General features: G+C 33.2%; 2 protein-coding genes across 3 annotated transcripts in view; one reads left to right on the top strand and one right to left on the bottom strand.

Annotated features, from left to right (window-relative positions):
• The window catches only part of mRpS29 (mitochondrial ribosomal protein S29), a 93,021-nt gene extending 84,707 nt beyond the window's left edge, over positions 1–8,314 (top strand). Inside the window, exons 12-13 of the mRNA XM_090383392.1 lie at positions 2,138–2,252; positions 8,221–8,314. Of these exons, the coding sequence (XP_090239518.1) occupies positions 2,138–2,252; positions 8,221–8,306 (201 nt within the window). The 3' untranslated portion in view covers positions 8,307–8,314. The remainder of the gene's footprint in view (positions 1–2,137; positions 2,253–8,220) is intronic.
• A 6,863-nt stretch (positions 8,315–15,177) lies between these two features.
• Mps1 (dual specificity protein kinase monopolar spindle 1) overlaps positions 15,178–22,663 on the bottom strand; it is a 72,127-nt gene continuing 64,641 nt past the window's right edge. Inside the window, exons 10-11 of one of the 2 annotated variants that reach the window (XM_090383491.1) lie at positions 18,879–18,985; positions 15,178–15,288 (exon numbers count right to left, since the gene is read on the bottom strand). In XM_090383491.1, coding sequence (XP_090239617.1) covers positions 15,250–15,288; positions 18,879–18,985 — 146 coding nt within the window. In that variant the 3' untranslated portion in view covers positions 15,178–15,249. The remainder of the gene's footprint in view (positions 15,289–18,878; positions 18,986–22,663) is intronic. The other variant, XM_090383492.1, reaches the window with a different exon arrangement.

Here is a 22,663-nt window from a genome sequence, read left to right as displayed (position 1 = left end):
TTTCTACAAATTAAGCTATTTATTTTTTCATAGTTTACAGGATATTTTCCTGGTTATCCGTCCACAGATTGTAATTGTGTTTGTATAACTTTTAGCATCATTTCCCTGTTTGTAGTTAAATAACCAAGTAAAAAAAAACATTACTCTTGAAACTTGGCTGATTCATCTTTCCTTTAAAAGGCATTGAAAATATTAAAATAACCTAATATTATATATTAGGTAACAAATTTTAAGAAAGAAAATGGGAAATAAATAAAAAGATGAATAAAAAACTGGTAATTTGGATTATAAATTTTTAGACAGAAGTCTATTGAATGCAAACCCCTCCATATGAGTGGACTGTAACAAACCCATGCTACAAAAAAGCCTATACACTTATTTATCAATAAATCACTTTTATATTTTGTATGTATCATAAGAGATCTACTGCATTCTTTTTGACAGCCTACCAAATATTAAAAATATCAAATACTTTCTCCGTGAAAGTATTTCCACACAGACAAAAAAGCAGTTTGAATCAAATTAGGGACCTTAGTAGGACAGAATGCCTGCTCATGACCAGGGATTTGTCTTCCTACCAGTCAGCATAGATGCTGTTTTCATTGCTTTTATTAGTTACTGAAAACTGATATGTTATTAAAATAAAATAAAAAAATGCTCAGACATTTCTGGTTTGCTTTCTTAAGTAAAAGTTTTGTGATCATATATTACAAAATCTAATTCCTCGAACTTCTTGTGGGGCAGTGTGAATCATTTCATTCAATGAATATTGCCTAGAATTATTTTAAAAGAACCATCATTTGTTCAAATAAGTTTTCTGCACATTTTATACATACAGAAGTAGTAATTTCTGCTACTTTAAAATTAATAATGAATAAATGAAGTGACAAAAGGCATGCTGCAAAAGCAAATTTAAAAAAATGTTTTTGTGCATTGATACAAATATTTAATTTTAGTAGAGTCTATAATGTTTGAGTTCAGACTTCACTAAAGTTAGATCAGATTACCAGTTATGTTTCCCTCCCCTCCTCCTCAAATGGGGGTGACTGAGTAAAAATGTAATGTCTCTTTCAATATGGTCCCATATGGTTTTTGTTTTTTTTTGCACAAGTCCATGAAAATTAATTGCAGCAATATTTTTTCAACAGATTTTGTTTTATTGAAAATATTTAAATTTCTGCATGAAGTATATGATTAACTTACAGGGCTTATTATTCAGACTATATAAATCATGGAAATATTACAAAAGTCATACATGCTTTTCAAAATACAAATTAATTGCAACAAATCTGAGTATCAACATTATTGTGATCCCATAAGTGAAGACTGGATACTTATGGCCAGATATTCTACAAGCGCATTCCACCCCATTTAATTGGCCTTTCATCAAACATTTCACATGTATCTTACTCCCAATCCCAGTTTCCAAGAACGCTGTTTCAAGAGGACACTAAACAGAGGGCAAGGGGAGAGCACTCGTGCCACATAAAAAGATTATTTACAAAAGAGCAGATTTTTGTGAACAACTTAGTGTAAGCATCATCAAGCTTAAAAAGCTTTTGCATTAACAATTCAGAGATGAATGATTGGAATGAGTATGAAACCCTGTAAAGCTGTCAGGAAGCCTCTTCTAAATAAATCACAATGCCAAAATGGGTTGTAATGGGAATGTGTAAAATAATATTTAGTGAAGAGTTTAAAATTACTGCCATACATAACTTAAAAATAAGAATCATATTTGAAAAATTTCTATCACTGACAAGATTATTAGTAATCATCAGTTACAAGTTAGTCTTCATACCATGTTGCTTGTTTTCATTTTGAATAAGGTATATAGTTATTCTTTTTCCTCACTAAAATGAAATCATATAACAACTTGATTTTACCAAATTTCAGTTATGACTTGTAAATAACTAAATATTTGATGGCAGAACTCGCAAAAGTGAGTATCAAACAAAATCGGTTCTATCGTTGAATGTAGACATTTTAATTTTGAGTGCATCACTAACTTCATTTTGAATTTTCACAATATTCCATCAAGAGCCAGCTGAGCAGTTATTTCTAGAGCTTTGTGCTGTGTTGTTGAATAGATTTAAATGTTTGTTTTTACTAATACTCTCCTTTTTTTTGTATTCAGGGTTTTGAATTAATTGATCCTTTTGTGCCAGTACTGATTGAAAAGTATACAGAGAAAGAAATAGAAAGTTGTTTGGATTATTACACTGACAGGAAGTGGTTGACAGTAGACCAAGGTAAGGTGTATAAAGTGATTCACCTTCTATTATTCATTGTCAGTATTTAGAAACAATGCAACAATTGTTTTCCAATGAAGCTCTCACCTCAGCATTTATTTCTAGCCTTCTTAATTATATTTTAAATTTTATATACCAAACAGCATTTCCTATCAGCCAAAACTATGTAATTGATAATGTAATTTGTGTCTTATAATGTAATTAAAAAAAAAAAAAAAAAAGCAGGTTTAGGTAATGAGTATCTTGCTATGAAACATTATTGTAGGATATAGCCTTATTTTTTACATGGCAGTGAATAAACTAGGTTTGTTAGCACATTGATCTCATATTGGGGAGGCACTTCAAGTTACGTATGTATTGCACTGTTCCAGTGGAAAAAGTATACACTTTAAATATATAACAATTCTCCATTATAGCAGTACTTTTTGTTTATAGTGCAATACTGAGGCAACTTGTGGCAAAGTGTCTTCACACTGTGAGATCAGTGCAGTAATTAGCAAACTCACTTTTTTCACTTCAGGTTTAAAAACATGAACCCTTGCTTGTACAATTATTATTATCATCATCATGAACTTGGTCCGGCTTAGGTCTTTTAAGACCTATTCTGTTGTAGCTCTTGGAGGTGGTCTTGATCTTGCCATTGTTGTCTTTTGTCGACCCACAGCTCTCTCTCTTGCCTGTAGGTTTGTAATTAAAGACTAATTTTGGGATCCGGTCTGGGTTGATTCTTTCTAGGTGGCTGATCCATTTTTTCTGATACTGTTTTATGTCATTTACTATGTTATCTACTTTTAATTTGTTGTGGATATCTAAATTTCTTTGGTGCTAGTCTTGTAAAGCCTATTAATGGTCTTAAAAATCTCATTTGTGCATCTTTCTTATTTATGAACAAAGTCTCAGAGCTGTAGAAGAGGGCTGATTTTGAAGTGATGTTGTGCAGTCGTCATTTGTTTTCTGAAGTGGCATTTAATCGTTCCATTCATTTTATTATATTTTTGTAGTTTAATATGGATGTCTTTCCCTTCGTTTGATATTAAATTTCCCAAATAGGTGAAGTCAGATATTTGTTCTATTATTTTGTCATTAATAACAATTTTGACTCTTTGTATGTTTTTTTCACATAATCCCATTGATTTTGTTTTTGAGGTAGAGATTTTCATCTCGTACTTTTTACCTATTTTATTCAGCTCATCTGTAGTTCATCTTCACATTTTGCAGTTATAACTTGATCGTCACATATAATATAGTTTGGATTTTATTCCTGTTGTTCAACTGTATTCCATTGTTAATTATTTGTTTCCATTCTTTAATAATTTTATTGATGTAGATATTAAATAAATTTGGTGATAGTCCACAACCTTGTTTGACTCCTTTATTGGTGTTAATTGGGTCTGAGAGTTGACCATTAAAATATTTTATGCAGACTTTTGAGTTTTTATATAGGCTTTGCATTGCTTTCCAGAGTTAGGTTGGGATATTTTATTCACCTAGAATCTACTGAAGTTTTTCCTGGTTTACATTGTCATATGCTCTTTCATAATCAATAAAGAGCAGAAATGTTGGTAGATTGAATTCTCTTTTTTTCTCCAAAATTTGCTGTAGTGAGAAAATGGCATCTATTGTGCTTCTCCCTTTTCTGAACCCACATTGTTCTTCTTCTAAGAATTGTTCACTGTATTTATTAAGTTTATTCTTTAGTATATTAGAGTATTGCTTTGCAGCAGTTGACAGCAGTGTTATCCCTCTGTAGTTGTTAGGGTTATTTCTGGAGCCTTTTTTGTGTAAATTGATTACTATTCCTGTTTCCCAATCCTTGGGTATCTGTTGCTTATGCCATATTGATGTTAAATAATTTTAGTAGTGCGTTTTTTTAGTAAGGTGCCCCCATATTTAAATAGTTCTACATTCAAATTGTCTATGCCTGGGCTTTTTTGATTTTTGTAATATTAACTCTAGTTCTTCCATTGTTATATTTTCTTCATCTTTGTTAACACAGATTCATCTTCCAATTCCCTAGTGCCTGGGTTATACCATAGTTTGGAATAGTGTTGCTTCCATTCTGCTTGGGAGATGGAGTTGGTTTTTATTTGATCATTTGTGTCTAGTGGTAATTTCTTAAAAATTTTAAAACCTCTTCTCTGTGATATCACATTCTAAAGATTTAACAGATTTATCTCGTCAGATTCTTCCGGTTAGTTTTCTAACTTCTGCTCTAAGCTTTTTACATTTTATATGTAGATGTAGGTCTTTAGTTTGTAGGAACAGTTTATAGGTCTTTTTTCTCATTGATTGTTTGTTTTAATTCTTCATTCCAAGTTCTTAGCCAGTTTTTATTTTTTATATCCAAGCCTTTCTTTAGTAGCTCAAATTTTCTCAACATTATCACTTTCATCTGATTTGAGTTTATCTTTCAATCGACTTTCAAACAGGAATTTAGTATTTTCTTTTTATTTTGAAAGTGCTTTCTACTAGGTAGTTTTCACTGCCTCTGCATACTCTAGTGTCTCTAATTTTTTCATTAATGATAATATAATCTATTATAGACTTTGTGTTTCTTGCTTCCCATGTGAATTTATGGATATTCTTGTGTCTGAAAGAAGTATTTGTAATTAAGTTTATTAAAAATGCAGAAGTCTATCAAGCATCTTCTATTATTGTTGCCACAGGTTCACCTTCTGATTAAGCACCAACCCTTCCATTAAAATCTGCTAGTATGAGGTATTCGTTTTTGTTAGTTTGGTCTATGATCTCTTGTATTTCATCAATGTTGCCTTCTACTGGTGCGTAGATGCCAATGATTGTTATTGTATAAGATAAAATTTGTATAAGAGTAGTCTAATATTTTGTTTTCCCATTCTTTCTTTATTATAACAGCAACTCCCGATGATGCCCACATTTCACTCGGTACGCCTGAGTATATCATTATGAAGTTACTTATTTCTTTGGATCCTTTGTTCTTCTTTTTTGTTTTTGGTAATGACTGCTATGTCAATATTTCTAATTTTTGATTTATTCCCCTAACGTTCCAAGTTGCTACTTTAATGTCCTTAATTGTAGTCCTATAGCTATTGGCTAGGTCGTTATCCTTGAGATCGGTCCAGTTTTTTCCCCTTGAACTTATTTCAAGTATTTAGAATGTCCCCCTGGGCAGCCTGTGGTGGGATAGTCCCCACCACAGGCTGCTATAAGATGGCAGCCTGTGGTGGGGCTGCCATCTTATAGCCTCTAGCCAGCCTTCAGGTACCGCTGTGACGCGGTTGCCAGAGCCTCGTCTGTGGAAATGGGCAGTGTTCGCCCTGAGAGGTTATGGAATGCACTTCACCACCCCTTGTACAATTATGATATACTTAATACATTGTAATACACATTATCATTCTTTCTGTAACTATTGTTTTTTTAATGAATTATTTAAATCTTCATTTATATAGTAGTGTTAGAAAATAAATATACTGCACAAAAGCAACATATGTTAGCTGGGATGATTTAAGTTTAGCTGCTGCTCAGAAATTTCTCTCCCACTTTTATGTAATGTTTCCTTTCCTACATCAAGCCACAGCTTTTGCTCTATTAACCAACCCAGTAGGAACCACCCATCATGGCAGGATCTTATATGTCCTGTTATCAGTTATTGTTCCATTACTAAATTATCTTAATGGAACTTTTTCTGCCATTTTTAAGTTATAGGAGGACAGTGTTTATATTAACAGTACAGAGTACTCCCACATTATCACTGTGGTGACAACTAGTCTTTATAATTACTTAACTGGTATATAACCCAACTGGGAGTCTCTAGTATCCCCTGATTTATTTTCTCAACTTTGTGTGGGACTACCTTATGGATAGAGCATACAGTAGAAAACCAACTACATCAGCAATTAATGGATGAAATTAAATACGCATGTGATGCAGTTATATTAAACATGCCCTTGTTTTTGTCACAAACCATTGCCTCTGTACACATGCAATAATTTTTTCCAAGGTTTGTAATTTTATTTCCTAAAATTGTGCATACACCATTGCTTTTATAGTGTCATGCATAAACTTGGAAAATTTTTTCTAACAGAAAAAAAAAAAAAAAAAAAAATGTATTGACGTGTGTATAACCATTTTTATTTTCAAAATAATGAGAGGAATTATCTCAAACATGCAGGATGTTTCTTTACTAACACTCTCAATGAATTCTACCCTCTCAGGCAAACCATTAGTGGTCCAAGAGCTCTAAACCTGTCACCAAAATACATCAAAACTCCAATGAGACAGAAGACATTGCCTATAAATTAAAAATGAATACAAATAACTTCTGAAAATACTAAAAAACTTGTTTACTTTCTTTAAGTGGATAGGACTTTGATCGTGATCACAGGAAAGTAAACTTGAAATGAACTGTTGGATTTATATGTACAGTAAACTCTCGATTTAACGGACTAATAGGGGTTAAATCATTAAATCGAATGTAATCTGGGGTGGAGGGGCATTTTTTTTAGTTCTTAATGTAAATAAATAAATAAAAAAAGCTTTAGTACAATATACAGTACTGTACAATATAAAATTATATTGAAATTTGGCCTTTGATTTATGGATATCAGAAAGTTTTTTTTTTTTTTTTTAAGCCCTAAATTTCACAAACACATGCTAGTAAGACACCTTGTTCTAATTTCTCAATTAGGTCTAATTTTTGTGCCACATTTAAGTTCACACACTTTCTTTTAATTCCTCTATCACTTGATGCCATTTTAAATTGTTTAATAAATAAAGTCACAATTCAGAAATCACAGAAACACTCTGTATACAACCTGACTGCATGATAGCTTGAGGCAGACTGAGACCAAAACAAAGCGAGTCGGTAGACCTGCAGTTTAGTGTCCCGAGTCACGTTCAGCTCGCAAGTCACACTGCCTGCTCTTATCTGTAATCTGGGAAAACAGCTATTTGAACACGTTTTCAGAAAGAATAAAAAACAATTTCCTGAATTTGATTATAAAAATAAAAGTAGGTAATTATTATTAATTTTTAATTAATAATAACACTGAAATTTTGTATAACCTAAAAAAAATAATATGGTCATTACTGTATTATTTGTCCAGTCCGTTAAATCTGAAATAGAGGGTTTACTGTAGTTCATTTTAAGTTTACTATCATTGTAATCACAACCAAAGTCAAAGTCTTGGAAAGTAAAGTAAATAAGTTTTTTAGGATTTTCAGAAGTTATTTGTATTCATTTTTAAATTACAGACACTATCTTCTCCCACTTGTTGAGTTCTGATGTATTTTGGTGACTGGTTTAAGAGCTCTCGAACCATGGCTGCTGGGTGCATTGGATCTCTGAGGGTTTGCCTCAGTGGGTAGTATTCATTTACTAATTATAATCCATTTTTATGCAAGAAATTGTGCTTATTTGTAGGCCCATTTTGTATTTTTAAAAATTATTTCTCAGTTTCTGTTAAACTTATGGAAAATTTTTTATCAACGTGATTAAAGCTTTTGTTTAAAAGTTGCCATGACATTACTAAGAATAGCCTCCTGTACTATCAGTAGCATAAGTGGCTCTAAGTTTTGTCAACCCTTGCTATATTAAAAACCAGCTATAAAGTCAAACTAAGTCATTTCCAGAAGAATAATTTCTTATACTTAAGAATTAAGTGACGTCTGTTTAAAAAACCGAGAACCTTGGGTGTTTACAGTATTAAATCTACATGCCACTGTTTTCACTGGTAGATTAACTGAATCCCTGCCACAAACAGAAAACTCAACCTTTGTTGAAATAAATTTTCATCAGTGGAATTTAAATCTAGACCTCTTAAAATGGATGGTAAATGACAAATTTTCCTTTGTACATTCTGAAATAACTTCCTACAAAATATGGGAAGTATTTTCAGTAGTGATCTCAAAGCAAGCAGCCAGTTTATATCTGTATTAGTTTTGGACATCCATTATAACTAAGACTGAAAACATTTGTTTTTCTTTTCAGCTTTCACAGAAGAGGGTAGAGCTGAACTTAAATTCCTTTCCAATCACATTGCAGGTGATCTGATGCACGTTTGCTCATATTTATAGTGTGTAGCTTTTTCTTATTCAATACCTTTGTAGATATGATGCTGCATAAAATAAAGTTTTGTTTTTATATTAGGCCTACTTATATTTTTATACATTTCTCACCACTTTAATTGTGGTCTTTGAATATAGACTTAATTTTAATGAGGCTGCCCATTACTAAATCTTTTTGAATGAAGATTTTACATAGTTTTCTCCCAAAGACAAAAAACTGTTCCTATAGTCAGAGAAACTTTTCTATTGTATAATAATAAAATGATTGCATGAAAGGTAAATTAATGCTAGTATTCTTTAAGTCTGCTTGCAACAGTGGTTCTTGCATATCTCCAACCAGCATAAAACACTAATAGAATACAAAAATAAAAATATTACTTTTATAAACTAAAAATACATTTCACAAATGCTAGAAAAACAATATCAAACTATAGTAATAAGTTAAAATGCTAGACATTTCCTTAATCAGTGGAAACAGACTAACAGGTTCCTTAACCTGGCAGTGGTGGCATTGGACCGGTGGTTTCCTCTCCAAAATAATGATCCTACATTAACTGTTGGCATGATTAAAAGCTGAAAATTTCTTGTACTTTCCTAAATATGGACGTGATTTTTTTCAATGTGCATGACAGGTGCTGATGCTACAAAAGGTAGCTTTTACTCATCCTTTTGCACAAGTTCCTGGATGCACATAATCTGTGGCAGTATGTTTTTGGAACATATGTACACTCATAGAGGTATGTTCCCCAAATTCTGACTTTTATAACCAACATTGACAAAGGGATAGGGGATGTGATGTCAAAATTTGCAAATTATGTAAAGATTCAGAGTCAATGATCATTGTCAAGCAGTCTCCAAGAATGGAAGGCTGTTCATTTGAGGAATAGCAACCCTAAAATAGCTTACACTTGGTCGGGTTGAATTAAACATAGTAGAGAAAGAAAGGGAACTAGGAGCTATGATACAGGCAGATACAAAGTTCTCTGAGTAGTGTAAATAGGCAGTCTTACTGATGAATGAATCAAACAATATCCTGTAGAAATAGGGAGGTCACAATCCCACTGTATAAGGCAATTGTAAGACCATATTTGGAATACTGTGTCCAAGACCTCATTAAAAAAAAAAAAAAAAAAAAAAAACATTTAGCTTCTTGAAAGCATCCAAAGAATGGGCAACAGGATAAAGACCTTGATTATGTAGGCTACAAAAGCTTGGCAACCAAGCACCTTAGAAGGATTTCATAAGATTGAGGTTTATAAGGCTCTGAGAGAGGTTAGTAGTAAAATGAAGATGAAATTTCATTACTTTAAAAAATTTTGGAACTAGGGGCCATAAATTCAAATTACAGGAAGAGAGGTTCAAACTGAATTGTACAACATTCTCTTTTTGTCAGCAAGTTGATTACTGGAACAAGTTGCCTCTGCAGATAGTTGAGGCCATTTGTGTTCTTTCTTTCTTTTTTTTTTTTTAACGACTGACAACAATCAGGGCAGATGACAGTGGCCAATATCAAAATTATAATATGAATGAAAAGTTCGAATTAAAGCAGAGTACGATAGTTAATACACAGAAAAGGCTATTACACAATGCCAGTGTTCTACTGGTTTAGATGGAATCAATGAAGAGTGTTAAAATTTTGTTGAACAGTGGCAAAAAGGATTCCAAGTTGGTGGATGTAAAAATATAGCTAGCTAGAAGATGAAGCTGGATATCGTATGGCAACAGCAACATTTCAAGGACAAAAATATAGGTGAAGCAAGAAGTTAAAAGAGAGAGAGAGTAAATAAGAAAAAGTGAAGTTGCCTCGAGACAAGGAATTCAAATATTTTTTATGCTCCAAGAAAAATTGAAAAAGCGTTAGGATCATCACTCAACAGAATATTTCCAATTTATTCAAAAAATACAGACAGATTGGGGAGAGACCATCTACATTTGATTAATTATAGTTAATGTTTAGCACATTAAAGTTACATTGCTGTATTTCATTTGAACTCTTTATAACCAATTTCGTTTTTAATATAAACATTATCATTACATTTTCTTTTTCATCTTTCTAATGATTTTTAGGTGATTGATAGAATCTCTTAAAAGTACTATATAAAGGACTCCATTAGACTAATGGGAGAAATAGCATAAAGGCTTAATTTTTGATACTCACCTCAATTCATCTGCTTTGTTATATGATGTTAAAGTGGAATAGGATTAAAACTAATCAAGAAATTTGGTTAAAATTAATAAATAGAGATGGAAACATTAAAAGATCTGTGATTAAAAGTAGCCAGGGAAGAAGTGCACATCTTATTCCTGGTTGTCTTGTATAAAATATTAAAGTGAAGGTTAAATGTGGCCAATAGTCGTAATGACAGACTTTCGTATAGATGTCTTCAGTTGGCAATGATAGATGTAAGGAAAATTACGTATTTAAAGAGTCCTGATTTCCCTTGATGCATAGCAAAACGTGTGACAGGTTTCAGGCCTGTGAAAGATTTGTGTGAAGTTGTGTTCAAAACATAAAGATTAGTATAGTGACGACACCATTCTACAATGAGTGTTTCATATAGAAAGATTTTATAATTGGATCTTAAAGTAATAATAATAGAACGGCTGAATCAATTAGAGGGTTGTGGTTATGGAGGTGAACATGTTGATTGAGTTCAGTGCTGGTGTGATCAGTTTTGAAACTATTATACTACATGCACATGTGTTGGGAGTCTTTATTGTACTGCATTTTGCAGATGTGCTTCCGACATAGCATGTGTTGCATCCCGATTGACATTTAATTAGATAAACAATATTATTGATGTCACTTATAAGATAATGGTGGTTTTTTTTTTTTTTTTTATAGGTGTTAAACATAGATCCTAATTTATTATACAAATAAAATGTTAGTTACATCAGTGTTGGCAAATATTTGACAAAGTTGTCGTGTATTTTGTTTGTTATCACGGTTTGTGTTGTGTAGATTATTAATTCTGTGTTTGGCAACGGAAGTTACGTTATGAATTAGTTGTAAGGGATATTGTGTAGTAATAAACTTCTCTGTGAGATACTGGAGTTCTCTGAGTAGATAGTCATGTGAAGAACAGTATTTTATGGCATTGTGGATCTGATTATAAAGGACAGATTTTTTAATACTAAGTGGGTGTTGCACTCAGAAAATGTAGGTATTTCCCTGTGTTTGTTTCTTTTCTATAAATTTTAGTTCCTAATTTTGTACCTGTTTTATATATTGTGAGGTTAAGGAAATTAATTTTTTTGTCCTTTTCTATTTCAAGAGTGTATTTAAGCCTGTTGTGAATAGCATTGAACTTTACAAATAGATTGCCGATGGAAGATTTATCTCCCATTAACAATATGTCATCAGCATAGCACATGTAGAGTTTAATATCTGTGGGAAATGGCTGAAGTACTTGATTCTCAATGGTGGCTAAATAGATTTCGGATAAGGGGGCAGAGATTCCTAGTCCCATGGGGAAATATTTTTTCAAATATTTGGTCTCGAAATTGGAAATGTCTGGCATCAAGCAAAGTTGAGGCAAGTTCTAAAATGCTGTTTATACTAAGGGAAGTGTGTTTGATTAAAGTATCATCAGCTGCTAGGAGTTTTCATAAAGAATTTAATTGATCTTTTAATGTTTCCATCTCTATTTATTAATTTTAACCAAATTTCTTAATCAGTTTTAACCCTATTCCACTTTAACATCATATAACAAAGCAGATCAATAGAGGCGAGTACCGAAAATTAAGCCTTTATGCTGTTTCCCCCATTAGTCTAATTCCTATGGTACTTGAAGAGATTCTATCAATCACCTAAATTATTGTTATTTATATCCACCTTATCTGCACAGTGTCCTTTCAACATATTCCTTAATGGATTCAAACATGCTTAGCATGAAATCACATTATACCAAGATCCTCACAAAATATTTTACGAGCAAACTTCTCATCATTCTTACAAAAATGTCTCACGCATGATATTATTCCTAAATTTACCCGTGTATGCTCCAAGAATATCTGTAAAAAATACCCACACATCAGGTCATACAATCTCAATCATCCATGAAGAATTACATAAAAGGTTCTGTAATAAATATCAACTTTTATATCAAATACATTATTGACACGCACCTTTTTAGTCTAAATAAATTTAGACCAAAAAGGTGCGTGTCAACTCAGGCATGGTCTGAATTTGTCGATCTTAATAATATATGCACGAATGCAACTCTAAACATGGTGATGGAAAGACACTCAAAAAAATAGAACATACCCCTAAACAACCGTCTATCATCAATATTTCATCACAACCAATTACCCCAGCTGAATTATCTGGACTTGAATACGGGTTCAATTTTGCAATAAACAACCAACATTATCTCATTAAAGAATGCATCATTGAGTTACAAACAAAATTAAATAACCACCCAGAAAAATGGCGAATCATACATGAGACCAACAACCTAATATGACAAAGCAACAACTATTAAATATACAAAAATTACAGAAAAATTCTAACGTTATTATACAGAAAGCTGATATTATTGCCATTTTAGACAAAAACCCACATCAAGAAAATGTGACTCATTCTTTCTGACACAGACACCTACAAAATTGTCAGCACATAACATTTCCAGATCAAAACATAAACTGGATCTTATTTTAAGGAGACTAGGGTCAACAAGGAAATTAATCTCCACACTCTACAACAAATTGGCATCTGTAGCAATATCCTTCCTCACATGTTCGGTATCGTAAAATTACATAAACCCTTAAGACCAATTGTTTCTTTCAGCAAATCTGCCTTCACCAATCTTTCCACCTTTTTGGTAAAAATTATATCACCCCCCACAAGATTCTCAAAATTTAGAGTTTGCAACACCAACCAGGAATTTGAATGTATAAACTCCACTACAATTTCTGAGAGACATATACTCGCCTCTTTCAACGTCATTTCCCCATACACTAATGTACAATTAGATTTCACATTAAATTCTTTACAAGAATTCGTAGCAGCTGATGATACTTTAATCAAACGCACTTCCCTTAGTATAAATTAGTATAAACAGCATTTTCGAACTTACCTTGACTTTGCTTGATGCCAGACATTTTCGAGCAAATATTTGGTTTCCCCAGGGGACTAGGAATCTCTGCCCCCTTATCCGAAATCTATTTAGCCACCATTGAGAATCAAATTCTTCAACCGTTTCCCACAGATATTAAACTCTACATGCACTATGCTGATGACATATTGTTAATGGGAGATAAATCTTCCATTGACAATCTATTTGTTAAGTTCAACCCTATTCACGACAGGATTAAGTACACTCTTGAAATAGAAAAAGACAAAATTAATTTCCTTACCCTCACAATATATAAAATAGGTACAAAATTAGGAACTAAAATCTATAGAAAAGAAACAAACACAGGGAAACCTACATTTTCTGATTGCACCACCCACTTAATATTAAAAAATCTGTCCGTTATAATCAGATCCACAATGCCATAAAATACTGTTCTTCACATGACGATCTACTCACAGAACTCGAATATCTCACAGAAAAGTTTATTGCTAGACAATATCCCTTACAACTAATTCTAACGTAATTTCCGTTGCCGAACACAGAATTAATAATCTACACAACACAAACTGTGATAAACAAAATACACGTGTTGTCCTCCTCCCTTTCCACTATAGCCTCACTCGACAACTTTGTCAACACTGATATATACCTCTAACATTTTATTCGTATAATAAATTAGGATCTATTACCCTATAAGTGACATCAATAATACTGTTTATCTAATTAAATGTCAACCGGGATGCAACACATGCTATATCGGAAGCACATCCACAAATTACGGTACAATAAAGACTCCCAACACACGTGCATACTACTGCTATAATAGTTTAAAAACTGATCACACCAGCACTGAACTCACTCAACACGTTCACCTCCATAACCCCAACCCTCTAACTGATTCAGCCGTTCCTATTATTACTTTAAAATCCAATTACAAAATCTTTCTATATGAAACACTCATTATAGAATGGTGTCGTCACTATACCAATCTTAATGTTTTGAACACAAAACTTCAGACAAATCTTTCTCAGGCCTGGAACCTGTCACGCATGAGGTTCCCATGTGTTTTGCTATGCATCAAGGGAAATCAGGACTCTTAAATATGTAACTCTCCTTACAGACGTTTATGGGAAAGTCTCTCGTTACGATTTTGGCCGCATTTAATCTTCATTTTAATATTTTATACAAGACAACCAGGAATATGATGTGCAGTTCTTCCCGGGCTAATTTTAATCACAGATCTTTTAATATTTCCATATCTATTTATTAATTTTAACAAAATTTCTTAATTAGTTTTAATTCTATTTCACTTTAACATCATAACAAATCAGATCAATTGAGGTGAGTACCAAAAATTAAGCCTTTATGCTATTTCTCCCATTAGTCTATTTTAATGCTGTAATATGCCAATACCACATAGTCAACGTATGTTGCTGGATTGTGTATGATTGTTTTTATGAATTATGACAAAAATATTTGCATATCATTATGTTCTATAATTCAGAACCCCCACCTCCACTAGGTCAAATTACTGGGGCATTTTTGCTCACTGACACAGGATTTGTCGATTTGGTTAGTCAGTTCAATGGGTACATTACTTTTAATATTTTATACCATGCGTACACCAGGAATGAATTTAAATGAAATTAAGAATAAGCACATTACAGAGTCTAATATTTATATATTCTAAATATAACAGAAAATGTTTTTACATATTTACCATCTCAAAGCAATACAGCTTTTCAAAAATGATATCTAATAATTCTGTACACTTTTCTATTATACAGTGATTATTTAAATGACTTAGTAGCAAATATAAAATTATTGAAACATTACATAAAAATAAAGATGAAATCTTTTGGGACAAAAGTTTCTCAGGATGCTTGATCTTCAGACTGTAATGATTCTACCATCTGCGAGTGATGAAAAGAAGAAAAAAAAAAGTAATGTATGCATTATTTTATAACTTTATAGGAAAGTAAAACTGACTGTTATCCAAAGCATGCAAAATGAGTACAGAGTTCTAAAAAGAACCTTGAAATATAAGGTCAGATAGTTCTATGAGGAATTTTGGTAAGATGAATGAAAAGAGAATTTTCAGTCAGAAAACACAATATGTACAAGTATTTACATTTATGCATACATATACACATTTATAAAGTGAATATTTCTGTGTAACTTAACACATTAACTGGTTTATAATACAGGACATAAAAGACATTCCAAAACTGTACATACAAGGCGTGGAAACAAAGTTCCTGGACTGGTGTTGTAGTCATGTTTGATGAGTTTAAAAATAAACAGAAGTGATATGCTGTAGTTCAAATTTCCTCCAACAGAAGATGGTCCAGTGGGCTGACTGGTTGCAATAAACAACTAGTTTCTTTAGTAGTTAGCATTCTGTGTCATGATTTTGATGTGAGCAATGAACAAATAACAAATTTTGCTTTAAACTGGGAAAATCTGCAATAGAAATAGAAATATGAAATGTTCAAAACTGCATATGGCAATGAAACATTAAGTTGTATCAGTGTTTGAATGGTATAAGTGGTTCAAAGCTTGACATTAAAAATTTTGTTTGTCATGACCCAAGAAGTGGGCATCCATTAACCTCTTGAAATGAGGACACTGTTGCAAAAGTTCAGGATTTTGTGGCAAGAGATCATTGCTTGACTCTCAGAATGTCTGATGAGGTGGATACGAATAAGGAGACAATTCGTTAAATTCTGCATGATGAGTTAGGAAAAAGACATGTCCGTGAAAAAAGAGCAGAAGCAATAAAAGCAACAAAGAGTGTTATTATGCAAAGACTTCATCTAGACTTGTTGTTATTTGGTTTTTAGGAGCATTAGCAACTAAGGCCATATTGCTCCACGGTGTTCATTCCCTGACCTTTCCGCATCCTCCATATTTGGTGGTCACAGGCTCGAATCAGAGTTTAATCAAGAAACGTGTGCTATGCACTGCTGCTCCTGCCCACCTGGCTACAGAGGCGCCATCTAGACTTGTCAAGATAATCCTAATTTCTTCAACTGTATTGTCACTGGAGGTGTTGGTTGTTTCAGTACAACCTAAAGGTGAAGCATCAAAGCATGCAGTGGAATTCTAAATCATCACCAAGGCCCAAAAGTTTTGTTTACAGAAGTCCAAGATCAAGATGATGCTGATCATGTTTGTTAACAAACAGGGTGTGTTTGTTGTCATCACAAGGAACTTGTACTTGAAGGAGAGAGTCACTTGAAGTCAGAGAGTCGGTTCAAAGACTACTGAAGTGCATTTCCTGAGTGAAGTAGCAATTTTGAGAGAAAGGAAGCTGGTTTTGTTGTGCGACAATGCCTCTGCCCATTTTGCACTTGTGAAAACATTTCTGATGAAACATGGCATTGTACAGAACAATCCACTCTACTCTCCCAGTCTAGCACCAGCAGACTTCCTTTTTCCCCAAGGTAAATGCTGTCCTCAAAGGAAAGAGATTTTAGAATGTTGAGAACATAAAGGAAAATGTTAACTGCCGAACTGAATATCATCTCTTTGAATGCCTTTGCTGCTTCTTTTCAGAAACTTTTAGATTTTAGCACAAATAAAACCATTTTTGATCTCCTCTTTGTGTTCTTTTTATTGCACCAGTCTGGAAACTTTATTGCTACCTCTTATTTTGAGCAGTTTAAGCTGGGGTGCCTCCATGTGTACATATTAACTGAAATAGATAATGCAAAGAACTGAACACTACACAAACTGGGTATCCAGTTTTCTCTCTGACTGCTCAATGAGGGTGATGGTAGATGGCTGTCTTTTAACTTCTCCATCTAATTCTCGTGTTCCCCATGGTTCAGTTCTTTCTCCCACTCTTTTCCTCTTGTGCACTAATGACCTCCCTTTATTGGAAATCTTATCCATAGTTTTGCTGATAATAGCACATTGCAATCCACCTTCTAGTTTGAAAAACCTTTCCCTGCACAAACAGCTTTAACTTCTCAAATATCCACTATTAATCCCTTAAGTGCTAATCTCCAGTGGGGCAAAGATAACTTGATTTCAGTATTTTTAAAACTCAGTCTTATACCTCCCAAAAAGGATTCTTATGCTTATCTTTAATGGCATTCAGATTTCTAGACAAGATCACATATCTGTATTAGGGATTACTCTGGCTTCTATTCTCTCTTGGACATAAACATATCACAAATATTGCTTCCTCTGCATCTGGAAAAACTGGGGTTTCTCTTTCGCTCTTCACATTATGTTTCTTTTATACTGCTACTCACCCGGTACAAATCCAAAATCTGTCCTACCATGGAATATTGTTCCCACATCTGGGGCAGCACCCTCACGACCTCTCTCAGGTTTGTCTTTTCTATAGATACGTCCATGGGTGCTGTTTTTCTGAATTGGCTTTTATAATTCTCCCTCTCTCTTCTAAACCAGCCCGAATGTGCCACAACTAGCCAACATCCTCTTACTGTCCAACTTCAAACTCGCAGAACCAACTTTTCTTCTTCCTCATTTATCCTTTCAACTTCCGCTTTCTGGAATAACTTTCCTTCACACATATTTCCTGAAAATTGCTGTCAACAGACATTCAAGTCTAATATCAACAAGTAGCTTCTTTCACGTTCTCAACCTTCAACTCACACATAGTACAAACTGTAGGTTTTAATACTTTTCATGTTTGTGGTTTTTGTAAAGGAAAAAAAAAAAAAAAAGCCTGTCCGAATAGTCAATTTCCTGTTTTCACATTCCATTTGATTTATGACATGGGAAAAACTGCTTCTGAACTCCTCCAATGTTTCTCTATAAAAAAATTAGGAGTTAGTATTGGCAAATGATGCAAGAAAGCAAGCTTATAAAACATCATCAAAAAAAAAAAAAACCACCCTTGCCTCATTACCTGTTCACTCCTCCAATAATTTGTCTAGTTATTTCTTGAATTTATTCAAACTGTCCATTTCCACAACACCAGATGTAAGTTTGTTCCAACGATCAACTATCTGCTGGCTGAAGGCAAACCTCCACACATCTGTCCTGCAACCAACCTTCCTCAATTTGAATTTATGCCCCTTCATGTGCATAGTCTGAGCAAGAGGAAGAATGCCATCAACACTGATGGCATTCTTCACATCAGCGTGCTCAATCCATTCAAAGCCTTAAACATCTCAATCGGATCACCTCAGAGGTGTCTAAAGTCTGCAGATGCTGCAATTTGCAGAACTGAAGCTTTCTTGTTCTGTACAAAATTAGCAGCCTGTATGAAGGCAAAAGAGATTTCAGTCTATAAACTATTGGGCTTATATAATACATTCATTTACATAGTAAACAATTCATTTACATAGTATTTTTTTTTTAAAACAAAATCATTAGAGCATCTTTCTTCCATTTATATTTGACCAAGAGAAGGGATATGTGCTAAATGGGACTCTGTCACAATCACAAATTACTGTGTGTATTGATTTGTCATGGAAGTGATTGTATCAAAAAACAATTATCACAAATAAAAAAACATCATAACCTGAGCAATCTTGCCAATTCTTCTTGGTGTTAAGCTATGAAGTCGAGCAATAACTGATTTCAAAGAACCAAACGGGCCACTGGGTTGGACTCCTTCTGTGTTACCTACTAAATAAATAATTCTAAGTCTACTGTCAAATAATTATGCTTTTCTAGTTAAATTTATCATTATAAAAGTTATAATTTTGCATGCACCTCAGTACATAACTTTGTACTGCACTATGTAATGAAAAAGTATTAGGTAATTCCAAACAAAACTCGCTTAACATTAAAATTACTGAAGGACACAATGATAATATAGTGATAACTAGATTTAGAAAAAAAGTATAAAGTACACTACATTACATTGTTTCTTAGTAATGTTTTGTAGTTCTATATGAAATTAGCAGCCTGTATGAAGGCAAAGAGATTTCGGTAACACAAAGCAGATAAAAGAAACAGGGACAGGGACATTATCCTGTCTCTCATGCATAATTCCATTTCACAATCAAACCACTTCGTTCAACATCCCAACAGCATCTTTTGCAACAAACAGTTACGAGAAAGAACCTTCCCAAACACATCAAGAATTTCACACAGCCAAATCGAAGAATTTTTGCATAAAATTCCTCGATTCAGATTCAAAAGTCAATGATATTGAATAGAGTGATACACAAATAGACGTATTAGTACTGGCAAATGAGAGAAGGATGCAAGCTTATACAGTCAGCAAAAAAAAAAAAAAAAAAAATCCCACTTCCAAAACACCAAACAGAAACAACCAAGTTACTCTCTGATGAGTTGCAGGATATAAACCAACAAATTGAAAAAAAGGACAGATGTGTGAAAATTTTCCAAAAACAAATTTTCACAAAATTCTGTGTGAAAATTTGCCGAAAACAAATTTTCACACTTTGTGCTTTAGCCATCTTTTTTCATTTAAGTTTATATTCCCTTGTGTGTTAACCGAAAAAATGCTGCAACATTAGTGCACAAATGATGAGTTAGGAATTGAACAACTGAGAACAAGATAAAACAACTTCAAAAAGTAAATAGGATCCTCATTTATGCTTAAACAGTGATATCAAACCAGTTTTTGATCATAATCACACTCATGTTTAACCATTAAGTCAACCAATCATAATATTTGAACTACTGTTCTGTTTCAAACAATAGTATAAAATAAACTACAACATTTACAGTAAGAAAAACTCTTATTTCATGTCAGGTTATATAAACTTTTATAATTTCAAAAAAAACTGACCAGCAAATGCTTACTTGTAGTGTCAAGCAGATTTTGAGCTACTTGTCAGAATCAGAAAACACAAACACCTACATAGTCACAATGATAAAAACTACAACACTGCAAATTTAAGACAAGTGATCTACAATCATCTAAAATGCACACAACTAGTAAATTAATCCTTGTGAATAATAAAATCATTGCTTATTTTACAGTATGGAACTTGCACAATTTTCACAAGTTGATTATTGTTTTGAGACAAGTACATTTATTATGTTTTTGATGGGTCTTACAAGTTATTCATTTATAATTCATAAATTATTCATTGTCGGCACAATTTTATTTAAATCTTAATCATGTAGTACCAAGGTATTTCTAAATATGTATACCATCCTTAACTTTTTTTCAATTGAGCATATTCAGCAATGTAAAAAGTTAAGCTTCTTTTATCTTTCTTTTTTGATATTATGATCATTACTGATAATTTTAAAGTTTAAAGCTTTTGCTAGTGTATGTTTTTTTTTTTTTATCGGGTCCTTTCATCAGCTGAAATTACAATGGAACATCAAATGATGCCGTGTGTGGTCATGTATTACAGAGTGAAGCACGTAGTAGTAGTAGTAGTGGCAAGTGTATGAGCTTATGCAGCATCAGCAAAAAAAAAAAAAAAAAAAAAAATCACACCATTCCCTCCAAATGCCTGTCCAGTTCCTCCTTAAATTTATTCAACCTATCAACTTCCACAACGGCAGATGGAAGTTTGTTCCAGCAATTAACCACCTGCTGGCTAAAGGCAAATTTCCGCACATCTATTCTACATCTGTCGTTCCTCAATTTGAATTTATGCCCCCTTAGGTTCGTAATCTGAACAAGTGGAAGGATCCCATCAGAATTCAGCGTGCTCAACTCATTCAAGGCCTTATACACCTCAATCAGATCACCACACAGGTGCCTAGTCTCCAGCCTCTGCAATTTGCAAAACTTAAGCTTCTCTTGGTAAGAGGATCCCTCCATTCCCCTCACCAATCTTGTTGCCCTTCTCTGTACACACTCAAGCAAATCTACATCCTTCCTAAAATGAGGCCTCCAGACCTGTACACATTACCGAGGCGTGGCCTGACCATTGCCTTATACAGAGGGACAATCACCTTTTTCCCGGCTAGCAAAATTCCTATATATCATTGACAAAACTCCATGACCTGCCCCTGGCTGCCTGTCTGCATTGCTCAGAAAACTTCATATCCGACTACACAATTACTCCCAGGTCCTTTTCATTTTCTACCACTTTAAGTGTTTTACCACACAGTTGGTATGTTTCTCTGGGGTTACTTCTACCCATATGCAGTACTTTGCATTTGTCAAGGTTAAACTTCAGTTGCCACTTCTTAGCCCATCTGCCCAAATTATCTAGATCCTGTTGCAGTAACACACTGCCATTGCTGTCATTAACAACCCTGCCAACCTTTGTATCATCTGCAAACTTTGCCATTAAGCCTGATATACCTTCATCAATATCATTGATAAATATACAAAACAACAGTGGACCCAACACCGAGCCCTGTGGGACTCCACTAATAACATTAGTCCACGAAGAGCAGCACCCATTGATTACCACCCTCTGTCTTCTCCCACTTAACCATCCTTTTATCCATGCACGAGGATGGTGAACATTATAGAGGCAGTTGTCTTTCAATGGAAGATAACAATGTAATTATTCACCTGTGCATTTGTAGTGATGTAAATGCCCCACCCTCTTCTCCCATTAGGCTCGAATAAATATTGCTAGGAGGAAAACGTTTTTTGCATTTTAAGTAGTTTCACACTGAACTTAAAGTTTTAATTATATTTTACTATTTTGTTAACATATTTTTAGAAATTGAAGATAAAAGCTTAAAAAAGTAATTTCAATTTATTTCACATCTGAAATCAGAGCACTACATTTCAAAAAGATAAAATTGTTTTATAATATAAAAACAAATTGTAGATAACATAGTAAAACATTTGCACTAATTATTGTCAACATTTTGCAGCCTTTGAAAACAATTACTACATATCATTACTGTGTGTAAGAGGCAAAAATATAAAAAAAAAAACCACCATCATACTTACCAGAAAACTTAATAAACAAGGTTTTTTTTTTTTTTTTTTTTTTGAAGGGTCAATCTGGCAGGTGTAATTGCCTTGTATGGTTTCTATATATTTAGTTGTTTATACTAATACCAGATTCAATATTTTGTCATCAATAAAACATACTCCATTTTTGCAAGTCTACCTTCTTTTCTCACTAATGGCAATTGGGACAATATATTTTTTGGTTGTCTTCTTACCTTCTTAGAGAGATTAGATCTTCACTTGGTTTTTTTTTTTTTTTTTTTTTTTTTGTCTTTTCCAACAAAAAAAAAAATTTATCTTCACAATCAGCAGTATTTTTATATCTTCACTGCTGCAAGCATCTTGTTACACTTCATACTTGTCAGGACATGTTCTGATAAAGTTATCATCATCTACACACATACTTCATTGTCATTATCTGAATCATTTCTCTAAAAACAATCAGTGTACTT

This window comes from Mastigoproctus giganteus, chromosome 10 (assembly GCF_048544385.1).
Source record: "Mastigoproctus giganteus isolate SK-2022 chromosome 10, ASM4854438v1, whole genome shotgun sequence".
In the NCBI taxonomy this organism is placed as follows: Eukaryota; Metazoa; Arthropoda; class Arachnida; order Uropygi; family Thelyphonidae; genus Mastigoproctus; species Mastigoproctus giganteus.
The sequence above is the reverse complement of the archived record's forward strand: the minus strand, read 5'-3'. Positions and strand labels throughout refer to the sequence as shown.